This window comes from Pagrus pagrus (genome assembly GCF_965226575.1).
Source record: "Pagrus pagrus genome assembly, chromosome: 12".
NCBI lineage: Eukaryota > Metazoa > Chordata > Actinopteri > Spariformes > Sparidae > Pagrus > Pagrus pagrus.
The window spans coordinates 17,715,284-17,727,616 of record NC_140196.1 but is presented as its reverse complement, the minus strand read 5'-3'; the positions used below and the strand labels follow the sequence as shown (position 1 = coordinate 17,727,616).

The 12,333-nt window shown below is 39.4% G+C and overlaps 1 protein-coding gene across 2 annotated transcripts in view; it reads left to right on the top strand.

Annotated features, from left to right (window-relative positions):
• Nucleotides 1-12,333, top strand: part of glis1a (GLIS family zinc finger 1a) — a 46,846-nt gene that overhangs the window by 19,573 nt on the left and 14,940 nt on the right. For both annotated transcript variants that reach the window (XR_014623761.1, XM_084369293.1), the window contains exons 2-3: nt 2,189-3,297; nt 8,400-8,561. Coding sequence is in view for 1 of the 2 variants with exons in the window: in XM_084369293.1 (XP_084225419.1) it covers nt 2,422-3,297; nt 8,400-8,561 (1,038 nt within the window). In the remaining variant the exon portion in view is untranslated. The remainder of the gene's footprint in view (nt 1-2,188; nt 3,298-8,399; nt 8,562-12,333) is intronic.

The window sequence follows — 12,333 nt, the reverse complement described above, 5'->3', positions numbered from 1 at the left end:
TGCAAAAATCCTCTTTTTAACTTGTAAGTTAAAAGGCCCAGTGCTTGTGGGGGCGGTGAACATCAACCTGATTCCTTGAACCACTGCTTTAAATTGTTGTGTCTGCATCTGAAATCCCTCAGTTTGCCCTCAAAACTCTAATATTGGTTTTAGCTCTGAAAGCCAGCAGGTACTAGGTCGCAATTATCATATTTCATACATGCTAAACCACTTCAGCTGCGCAAGAATCATTAATCCCGTTCAACTTGTTGACACACAGACAAATCTCAGGCTCTCTAATTAAGATTCAACCACAGTTCCCATGACTGGCCTGCTACATGACTCTGGTGGGGGGAACTCCAGCGATTTACGGGAAGAATCATAAAACTAAACCAGACTATACCAGGAAACTATGGGCATGAACCTACACTTAGTGACTCCTTCGTCAGCTAATATAACTACAGAAGTGAACTTACTCATCATCTTAGCTGAGCCGCTTTTCTGGCTCATAAAATGAAATCTCATTGAACCTTTCCGATGACTAATTACATGTGGCGTGGATCCTGTTGTAAATTAGATCATCAGTATCTGGCAGATGGCAGAGAGAACAGTGGAAATCAAGTCAACTCCAATAAACACTCAAGGACGGTTGCACAGTAGAGCTTCTGTATATGTGACAGGGGTGGGGGGGCTTCTCCTCCCTCTCCTGCATCACTAGCTAGCAGAGAGATGTGGTCCATTACTCCTCTCCTGTTAACAAGCATCTGGACCAGGTTCCAGGCAATCGGCTGCCACACAACGCCTGGCTGTTTGCTGCGAGGGTGGCCTTAATGCCTGCAGTAATGAATCAGCAGCTCAAAGGAAACCAAATATACACTCGCTGCAGCGTCACACTCGCAACTGTTTGATTGAAGCCCGCTGACAAGGCGGTCGGACGCGCTGTTTGTTTTGGTTTGACTTCATGTGGGAACTTCTCTGCTGGTCACCTTGCTCCATTTGTTGTGAATGATTGGTCGCAGAGTCGCCGATGGCTGAAAATAACAGAGTGTGACACATTTTGAGTTTTAGGTTTCAACCCTTCAGATGGCAAGTTGTGACACCAGTTACGTCACAGCTTTGCAACACGGCAATAAATAAATCCTGCATGAATTTAGCTGATATTAGTAAGTAGTATTGTACTTACTGACGCTTTGGGATGGCGGCTGACCCGTCCTACAATCCCAAAGTGTCCGTTTTTGACGAGTTTGGAATGAGACTCAAAAATCAACTTTTCTTACAAATAGGACCTTTAAACTGTTATAGAGTGTTTGGTCAGTAACCCATGTCTCTCCTCCTACTGCTCATGCAGCAAAAGAGGAAAGAAATATTCTGGTATCCCTGCCCACTTTATCCAATCAGGACAAAGAGGTGAGAGTGCTCAGGCAACACGCAGAGAGCAGGGATCCTTCTGCAATAGCAGAACAGGGAAAGCGAGCAATTCCCAACACTTCCTGTGACGGCTTATACAACTAAACAGGACAAGTGATGAAAAACACTTGAAGTCAAGAGAGAGAGAGACAGAGACAAAGAGACAAAGAGAGCTGCCTTGAAAAAAAAAAAGAAATGAGTCGTGCAAGTGCGGTGACGTAGAGCGGGAGGGAGGGGATTGTTCACAGCAAAACAGATGGGAAGTTAGCTAAACAAGGACAAAACAAGATTATTTGTTCTCAATGTTTTTGGCTTGTGACGTCTTCCTGATTGTCTACTTTTGACCCCTTGTCACGTTCCAGATGTTTTTGAGTTGATGGCAGCTCAAAGTTCAAAGAGACATTCTGAAACTTCTCAGGTGGCTTCATTTAAGTAACTTTTTTAGGCACTCACATATTGTACCAAAATCAAGATAGCAAAGAATATAGAAAAGTCAGAAAAATGTAAACTAGTTCCACCTCAAACAGCTACACTGATAAAATGCTGCTTACATATTGACGCCTGTTAACAATCCAATAATGTAGAATATCACCAAACTGTTACATGAGGTATTTTTTCTGCATAATAAATACTTTAGCTTTTTATACTATTGGTTCGACGTATTGGTACATTTTCATAAGGAAAGTGTCTGGGTACTTCTTCCACACAAAGCTGTTACGTGATATGTTTCAGAAAGTGTTTTGTATTCATATTTTTTGTATTTTAAGATGACTCATTTGGGTTTGGTTTGTGTCTCCCACAGTGTATGAGAGATGACTGGGACGAGCAGCAGTTTGGAACAAATGACGGAAGATTGCACACGCTTTGGTAGAAATGAGAAGATGCCAGCAGCTGAAAGTCAATCTAATCTGATTACATTTGCCAACTAAAAGATGGTTTCCCCTCCAATGGGTTCTTAAAGCTGCTCTTAGAGAATCATCATCAGCAATTTTACTGAAGGGATCTCTTGGTGGAAGTCAGCGAACGGGGGCCAGCATGTGGCCCCCTGACCTCGGGCCTCCAGACGTCCAGCTGACTCTTCCTGGTTTTGGAAGCGCGTTTGAGGATGCCGAGGATCTTCAGGCGCCGCTGTCTTCTGGTGGCTTCCGCCAGTCGTCGATACATTCAGGTGGTCTGGGCGTGTGCTGCCTTCCAAGGACTTCCCTGTCCCTGTCCTCGCTGGGTCGTGACCTCACCTCCCTGCTCAGCTGTAAGACAGCTGGATCCCACATAGAAAAGACCGTGGAGGACACAGATCCTAAAAACAACAGCCAGAGGTTCAGTTGTTACCCCCAGCCCTCCCTCTCTTTATCCTACATGCTCACCAGCTGTGCCACATCTCCTCCGTTTGGCTCTCCACCATCCTCCCTTTCCTCTTCCTCTTCCTCTTCATCTTTATTTTTTGCCTCTTCTTCACCTCTTTCTGACACACCCGGGGGCAACAAGCCTGCTCATCAGCAACGAAAGATACAGGAAGAGTATCACTCAATCAAACAAGAGCCCGCAGATGATTTCTCACCATGTAAGAGGGAACCGTTTCAGATCAACAACCAGCAGGGGGAGCTGTTCCACGTGGGCCACGGTCAGGACAGCCCGCCACTTCATTTCCCAAGACTTAACGGACCCGTAGGACAGGACCCCGCGGTGGACCAACAGGACCAGCCGTGTCATTGGATCGACTGCAGTGCCACTTACAGCAGCCAGGAGGAGCTGGTGAGGCACATCGAGAAGGTGCACATCGACCAGCGCAAAGGAGAGGAGTTTTCCTGTTTCTGGGCCGGCTGCGTGCGACGCCACAAACCCTTCAACGCTCGCTACAAGCTGCTCATCCACATGAGGGTCCACTCTGGAGAAAAACCCAACAAATGCATGGTGAGTCCGTTTGCTTTTGTCTGGCTGATCACAGTAAACAGATTTGTACAGATTACAGAACCAGAATATCAAGGGAGGCTCATTAATGATGAAGGAAGGTCTTTTCGCTGACTTAGCCCACGATTTACCCAAAAACATGCAAGACTCAAACTGGCAACCTCAGCAACTTCAGCTCCACCACCTCTGTTGAAACCATCAACTCTCACATCCTTTCCAGCTTATGTTGCAATCAAACTGGCCATTATTTGTGTATTTGGGTCTGAAAGGCATTAACCTGCTTACAGTACGCCTCAACTTCTCTCAGACCGAGCAGCTGATGATCAACAGTGTGTCAGACAGAGAGATGATCAAACGGTTTCCTCTCCTCGCGACAGGTTTCCCTTACTCATGCGTGCCAGAGGGAGAAACGTGGCACTGTTGAATGAATGGAGGACGTGTCTGTAGCACTGAGTGTTCAAAAACCTGCTGATCACACTTTTTGTTCCAATGAAAGCATTTAATTCACAGTTATGAAGTCGCATATGTTTTTATGTTAGTGAATAAACTGATGAATCATTAATTAATGTTCACAGAGAGAAAAACCTCTTCGAGCAACTTGTCTTCTGAAACATAACGGCCATTTTTAAAGTTGGAATCCTTCAGTCCTGCTTGATTTGGTGACACCTGGGGTTACTATGGTAACAGCAAGTTTAAGACTACAAGTCCCAGAGTTCTCCGGGCAGCAAAGACTTCATGAGCAGCTACTTTGTCAGAAATATAACAGAAGAGCAACTAGTATCAGTCAACAGTGCTACAAAACAAAACTCACATTATCTTAATAGAGAAGTCAGTCACGTTTTGCATCACCGAGTGTATAAAAACACACAGAAAATAATAACAATAGTGCAAATACATGTAAATACAATGTAAATGTTGTTCTGTGAAGCTCCAGAAATGTTTTGTGTAATCGTAACTTAACCAGACTTTCCATCAGCATGAGGGTGAGTAGAAAATAACTGAATTTTCATTTTTGGATGAACTGTTCCTTTAAAGGATTCTAACTAACTAAAAAGGATACGATATTTTGTTGTGCAATAAGTAGAAAAATTATTCACTTCAGTTCCCACAGAGAAAACTCTTTTCCTTTTCGTGTGCCTGTGCAACTTGTCTTTCAAAACATACAGGATGATGGATGATAAATTCAAAATGACAGAGTACAACAAATACGAGCTTGTGCATTTAAAAAAAATACATACGTTCAGGAAAAAGACAAAACCTGACCTTGTCAGTTCAGAGAAGACACACAGACTGTGTGTTTTCTGCACTGACCATCACAACGGTGGCCTTTGAGCCCCAGCACAGCGACTCCCTACATCACTTCTGTCATGAATCATTTCTGAAACAACTGTTGCCACTCGAACACGTCTGTCCTGTGATGACCTTCAGTTCGGTGCCAACTCCCTGTCGCTCAGAGTGAGTAACTGTCTCCGTTATTCCCCAGCGACCCTGCTGCTGTCATCAACCGATTAATAATTCATTCAGAAATATGAACTCAGCGACACGCTTCTTACTTAAGTGAATTAGTTCATTAAAATGACCTAATCTGCTGCCAGCTTGTAAATATATTACTGCGGAGAGTTGCCTGTGAACAGATTAATAAAATTAAATCAACATCAACAAGCACAAAAAAGTCATAAGTCACAGTTGAACTACGTGAATAACGTCATTTCATTTTCATAAAGCGTTCAGGCCAAAACATGTAAATTAAGTCATTCGTAGTGCAGCAATGGAAAGTGAATATTTCACATGAATGTAGTCAGTGTTTGTTAATGAATTCGCCGTATTTACCAGCTCGTAATGTTGAGTCTCCGATTAGTCTGGTGTTATTCAGGCTGTAAAGACAAGTTCCCAAAGTGTTTTTAAATCCGCTGTGGTAGAGTCATTATACATAATTTATGGTGCTGAAATGACACTTATATGCAGATACACTTAAAATATAAATCTGGTGATGTTCTGTATTGACTTCACTGTCAACACCAACCAAACCAAACACCAAAATCAACCATGAATGTAATGACCAATGCAGTCTGCTGTATTTTATCTCTCCGTGCCAGAAAGTTCAATTATGGTCAAATAAATGAATAAATAAAAAACAGCATTTTGAGTCAGTCCCACGAAAACTGTCGAGACTATCCCCAAAGTGCTCCATAACGACACATTTGTACAATAAAATAAAAAATAAATATGATAAAAGAAGGCGATATCTCTGGTTCTGCTCTATCGATTTTGATCACTTGTTTTTAAACTGTCCATAATGAGTTCAACAGTGTTATAGGAGTGCAACGCTGGGCCAGTGGACTGCTTTTCAAAATCTGGTGCCTGCATTACCCACAATGCCACTGAGTGACATCACTTGATTACATGAAGCTTCCTCTGGAGCCTTTATACTACTTTTTATTCACATATACAGCAGGTTAATTCCACCAGTATCAGGTTACTTGCATCCCGCTCGAGCACTAAACAATCAGCCCAAATACTCACAGGTGTGTCACCCTCTCTTTACCTGCAGCCTTCCTACCACTGCCACAAACACATTGTAGGTTTTGTTTTTTTCATGGGGATACTTGAATAAAGCAACTTAAATTTGTACTGTTACAGGACTTCAGTAAAAGTACTTAGTTACTTTCCACGTTAAAAACACTGATAAATGATGTTAATGTAGTCAAGAAAAAATAAAATACAGGGGAAATTTAAGTTTAATTTTTTTTTTTTCTATCAACAATCTGATTGAAAACACTGATTCTGATCATAGAAAAGAATCATGAAGTCACACCTATTACTATACACATGTAAATATATGTTGCCTATAATTTTACTTCATTGCAAAATTTTAGTTTTAATACATTTATTGCCAGAAAATTACTTTTAATGCTTAAGTACATGTAATATGAGGTACTTTAAAGGGGCACTATGTAGTTTTGGAGAAGAAATTCAAACTCTGGTTTATAATCTTAACAATATTAATGAGGTAATAATACAATCTAGACATATTGGATTTTTTCATAACTGAATAAACAAGCTGTTCTCAGAGGAAAATAAGGTCCCCAGAACGCTGTTTGAAGCTAGAAAGGTGGCAGGGGCCGCCAAATATAAACAAAGTTAAACAGTATGAAACTATGTTGTCCTTTAAGGTCAGTTTGTTTATTTAGTTTGTTTAGGCATAAAAAAAAGAATCAGTCAATGAAGATATTTCTCTTCTGATTAAAATGTCGTCCCCAAAACTACAGAGTGCACCTTTAAGATGACTATAGTATAAGTACTTTTCATATAGTTTTAGTTTTACTCAAGACTTTTTTTTTTTTTTTTTTTTTACCACATTCCCCATTGTGCACACAAACATTAAAAAATTAAAATGAGAAACATGATAGATGACGGCACTGATTTACAAAAAACTAAATAGAAAATGTCAGGATCAACCATAACATCTAAATATTACAATGAAACATTATTCTTTAGACTTTAAAAAGAAACATTGCGCTGTACATGTTGAGGAAATAAAGTACATTAACTGTAACAGATCTTAAATAAAGCTGCAGTCAGATTTCTACTCTGTCAACAACCTTAGAAGTCTGTTTCTATTTTGGAGCCACATTTGTTTTCTTACATTTAGGGTTACATTTGTTTGATTTTTTTCAAACAAAAAAATACTGTATTAACTACAGTGGTGAGGCATTAAGTGTATCCTCCTTTCAAACAACTCGGACTGAAGTTTGTCCTCACAGCTCAGTTCACATAAAAGCTGCCACATGTAATCCTCAGTTTCCCACCACATGAAGGCCCTTAATCCGTCCTCTAATACCTGCACATGTGTGTTCTAATGTGATTGATTATGATTATGGGTTTCTTTATTTTGTTGTTGTTGTTGTTGTTGTTTTATGGATGAGAATTAAAGCCTTAGGTTGATTAATGGCCATGATGTAGTGTGTTTTTACGCACGGACTTATTAAACTAAATGAGGTGACTGACATTTACTGACTCATTAGTGAGTCTTAATAAAACCTCTGGACTGAATATCAGGAAGAAAAACTGTTTCCATATTTCTCTCTGGATCATTTTCAAATGGATGAAACACTTTATTCTTTTATTTTCGTACAAGAGTCAGACCAGGATCTCATTTGAAGATTTGCAAAACAACTTTTCAGGAACAAATCTGTATTTGAATTATTAACTCGAACATAGATGGGCCATTAATCGTATTAAGTGTCTCGTTGCACTTTGATAAACAAAGGATTTTGCCTAATTTTTGTGTCTTTATCATTCTGCTGAGACTTATTTTTATTCAAATGATTGAAGGATAAATTGGATATTTTTCAGTTTGATCCTCAAAACATTCAAAATGTGTTGCATTCGCCACATAAGGGGAATTCTTCTAAATTCTTCTAAATGTTGTTGAACTCCCTGTGAGCAAACTTTAACTTACATGTCCGACATGACGACAGTTTAAGTCTGAGAGATTTGAGACTGAATGTGACGGTAAAGTTTCTGTAAAGCTTTGGTTTACAGTGTGAAGCCTGCTGACTCTGATATTTGCTTCTTGTCTGGCTCAAGTCCAACAGAAACACTTTTACCTACCACAGCCGAGTGTGTGTGTTTGTAAATGTGTGTGTGTGTGTGTGTGTCTGTGTGTGTGTGTGTGGTTATGTTCCAAGGTGCTGGGAAAAAGGCCATTACCTGAAGTTTATGATTCAATAACCTAAAATGTGTGAATTTATATATATATTACCTCTTGACTAGTTATTTCCGTTGGACTAGACTTTGCTCATCTGTGATGTTGAAATGTGATTTTATTATGTATTAGTGACAGCCCAACATACTTGATTTTTATAAGATGTTTTAATAGACCATATTCACACTGCTGCCATTTTACCCTGACGTCACTCTCAGGCTGTGAACCTTGAATGCTTGAATGCTGGGATGATGTGATGCTTTTCAAGGTTGCAAGTCGTATAAACGTAGATAATCTGACAAAATGTTATAATTTCACCACTTTTCCAACTGATAAGATGATAGATACTAAAAATCTAGAGGGACATCACAAGACTTTTTTTTGCGTTCCTTGTCAGTTTGAAGGCTGCACCAAAGCGTTCTCACGTCTGGAGAACCTGAAGATCCACCTGAGGAGCCACACGGGAGAGAAACCGTACATCTGCCAGCATCCCGGCTGCCTCAAGGCCTTCAGCAACTCCAGCGACCGGGCCAAACACCAGCGCACACATCTGGACACAGTCAGTACACAGCAACACACAGCCATCCACACCTGTCTTAAAGATTGCACTTTACATGACAGATTTCATGGTATGAAACCAGTGAACCTTATTTTTTAATCAGTTTTAGCTGTTATTTTTCCATTATATAATTCCTGCCTCAAGTTTCTCTGGACAAATGGTCCATTACACTGATCTTATCATCTTTACATTGGCTCCCCATCAAGTTCAGTTCATTTTAAGGTTCTTAAAACTGCTTTTTTTCCTGCTCAAATTCAGCTTGAATTTGTCTACAAATTGCATTAAAAAGTGACAAATTTGCAGCTATCACTCGTGCCAACTGCATGGATGAATAAATACGAGAATCAAAGAGCTTCTCATACAGCATGTGAGCAACAATTGATCAAATTAAGAGTCTCAACTCAACACCATGTCATGCTTTACTTTTGTACTGTCAAGCTTTATAAAACAGGCAGCAGAATTCACCATCTAATGACCTCGAGTGATGAAACTGATATGAAGATGTATCAGGGGACTCGGAGAAGCGGGGGCGACTGTCATAAATTCAGGCAAAAGAAGTTATGAAATCCACCACTAATGCAGCCCCAGAGAAAATAGAAAACACTCGTACTCCTTGAAATCCAAACTCTTAAAACTGACATGGCTCCCTCTTGAGTACCAGGTGCCAGAATGGCGCCAGTATCGTGGCTCTTTCCATGAACATCCTTTCATGGCCCGTGGTACATTGAACAGGATACAATTATAAGTACTCTATTTACTTGAGACTTGAGCATTTTCATTTTTTCATGCTTTATACGTCTACTTCACTACTTTTCAGAGGCAGATATTGTACTTTTTACTCCACTACCTTGATGTGACAGCTGCAGTAAGTAATAACTGATGCATTGTTATACACAGTGGGTCCTCAGAGTTACTTCAGGGGGGCCAAATTATTGTCAGATATTTTGAAAGATTTTATTTTTCAAAGATTTAAATGTCCTGAAATTACACAATACTGACTTTGATACCTTTTTTAAATGGACCATTGTGATTCTGATAATGTTATAGGAGTGCAAATTTGTTGTTATAATAATATGAGTTAAAAGAAGAAAAGTGAGACTAGTTACTTCTTTTTTATTTCATCTTATTTTGTTCGAAATAAAGTCCTTCATTCACTCACTCACTCAATAGCTACTAAAGGACCTAAATACTTCCTCCATCACTGTTCATGTCTGTTCAAGTCGTCACTTTACTATACAGATAAAGCCAAGAAATACTACATCCTCCATGTCTAAAATGAGCTGTAGAGCATAAAACCTCACCTCTTGATTTCTTTATGATATACAATATTTGTGAGGTAGTTCTGGCTAACGTGTGCAGCACTAAACACACATCAAATCCCTTTAATTTAAAGTGCCACTGCTCCCCTCTTCCCTCCGCTTTCTGTCCGAACATTCTTTAGGATTGAGAAACTACATACCTACTGTGGATTTATTCTATAAACCACAGTTATTTTTACTCCTGCTGACAAGCGATGAGGATTTAGCAGTAATCCAGCGAATCAGATCTCTTATTACTCGAGTGAGATGGAGCTGTACGTCGCACTCAGTGTTATTACAACAAGGGGAGAAAGTTATTTTCTCCCTTTTTGTGGTTTCACGCTGGCTAATGGCGGCTTCGCAGTTGCGTCACAAATCAAGAATCAGACACATCTGGCGCCATCACAGAGGCCCAGAGGAGGACTGTCTAAATGTAAATAATTGCTGAATATAGTATAACAGCCAGCCAAGAAAAGGCTGGTGTCAATACAAGTTATTTAAGTTTGACTAAATAACTTGTATTGTGTTACTAATGTTATAAATAATGGCGTGTCAGGAAAGATTTGTTTTTCCGAAGTGAGGTCAGAAATTTGCAGCTCACATATCCTGAAAACTTCACTTTTTTAATCAATAACAGCCACCTCGCACCAGTTTCTGCATGATTTGTTACAACAAGTCAGTGGTTGTGGAAGTATTCAGATCCTGCGCTTAAGTGAAAGTACTGATCCCACGAGTACAAGTAAAAGTCCTCCATTTAAAATGACCCTGAAGTAAAAGTATGCAAGTATAATGAAAAAAACGCACTTTAGAGTATTAAAAGTAAAAGCACTCAGAGAGGTTTTTTTAAGGGTCTGTGGCATTCGGTCAGCTCTGTGCATTGTAAACAAACCAGCAAACAGTTTTGCAAAGCTGAGGCGGAGATGAATGCACAGAAGAAAAGCCCACATTTCTGGTCGGAAGGAGAAACACACCTGTTTTTAAAACATTATGAAAGACTCGGTTGTTTCCGGATTTTTGGATATGATACCGTGACATGACCTTTTGAAGACAGTGGTTGAACAACTGAGAGGAGGAGGCTGAGTTCGTTAGTCGGAGTACGCACATGTTCATGTAAACAGGAATATTGTCACTGACATGACATTTAATAGAACGGAGACATCGTTAACGATATTGGTCACACGTGTGGTTTTCCTGCTTCGACAAGTCAAAACGTCTGTTGTGAAAAGGGTCTGTTTGTAATAATATGGGTTGATAATACGATACTAATGCCAACATGCCATTCTGCATTTGTAGATTAAATCATTTTTTATGAGATAATTAATTCTTAACTTACAAAATTTAAATGCCAAACATTATTCCCTTCTTAACTACAGCTGTCCCCTCAGATTTACAGTGATTCTGTTTTTTTTACATCAGTCCTGCCCTCTTTTTAGACGCATATCCCTCACAAATCATAATGACTTGTCTTATTTTAACCAACTTTTGAATACCACTTTGGGAGTTAGCTCTTTTAGACTTGATGCATTATTTCTGAGCTCTTAATTAAAAAAAAACAATGGGTCAATTGGTTCCGTACAATTAAGATAAGCAAAGTATTATCTTTGAATCTGCTGCATTGATGTTACCACTACGTACGTCATTTATTTTTTTACTTATGACGTTCAGATTCTGGTACATAAACAACTAAATACTGTGTACATGTGTTTTCATGAAAACCTAATTCATTCCACCTGGTTAAACACTCAGTGAACAAACAGGAAAAAACCTGGAATGAATTAGATTCATGGAAAAGGGCTCATTTAGTCGTGTAAACTTTGATAAAATTGTGAAATACTGGCGACTAAAGCGACAGCACCTCAGTAAGTCCAAGAGAAGAAACTTGGTGCAACATTGTCTATATGTAAGAACTTTTTCCCCAAGAGGAGCTCTGTTTACAATATAACCATCATTCAAAGTATGTTTCTTCATGTCTATTATGATCTATGCAGCACTATTTACCCAGGTGAAAAAACTCTTAGTCGACAAATATTTTGCCTGACACTTGCTTTAATCTTTACCTAAAAAATGCAATGTATTATTTATTTATACAGGATAAATCTGTATACCGAGCTGTTCCTCTTTACTCTGCAGACGAAAGGTGAATATGCTCCATTTTCAGCTGAGGAGTACGTTACGTCAAATATTGACATGATCTGCATGTCCTTCCTTTCTCTGTTAGTGCAGCTGTCACGCTAAGAAACCACATTTACAGCATTTATTCTAAATGTTTGTGTGTGTAAAACACAAGACTATTAAAGACAGCATCACACCTGTAAACCACCTGGATGTGACTCGAATGAACACATCATATCCAGTGTGTCTGTACTGTACTGTGTTGTGATGTGAAGTGAGTGAGTCTTGATGGAAATGATCCAGTATGGAGTATAAAGTTCCAGTTTGGGAGTCATATACATATATACATATAACAGTGTTAG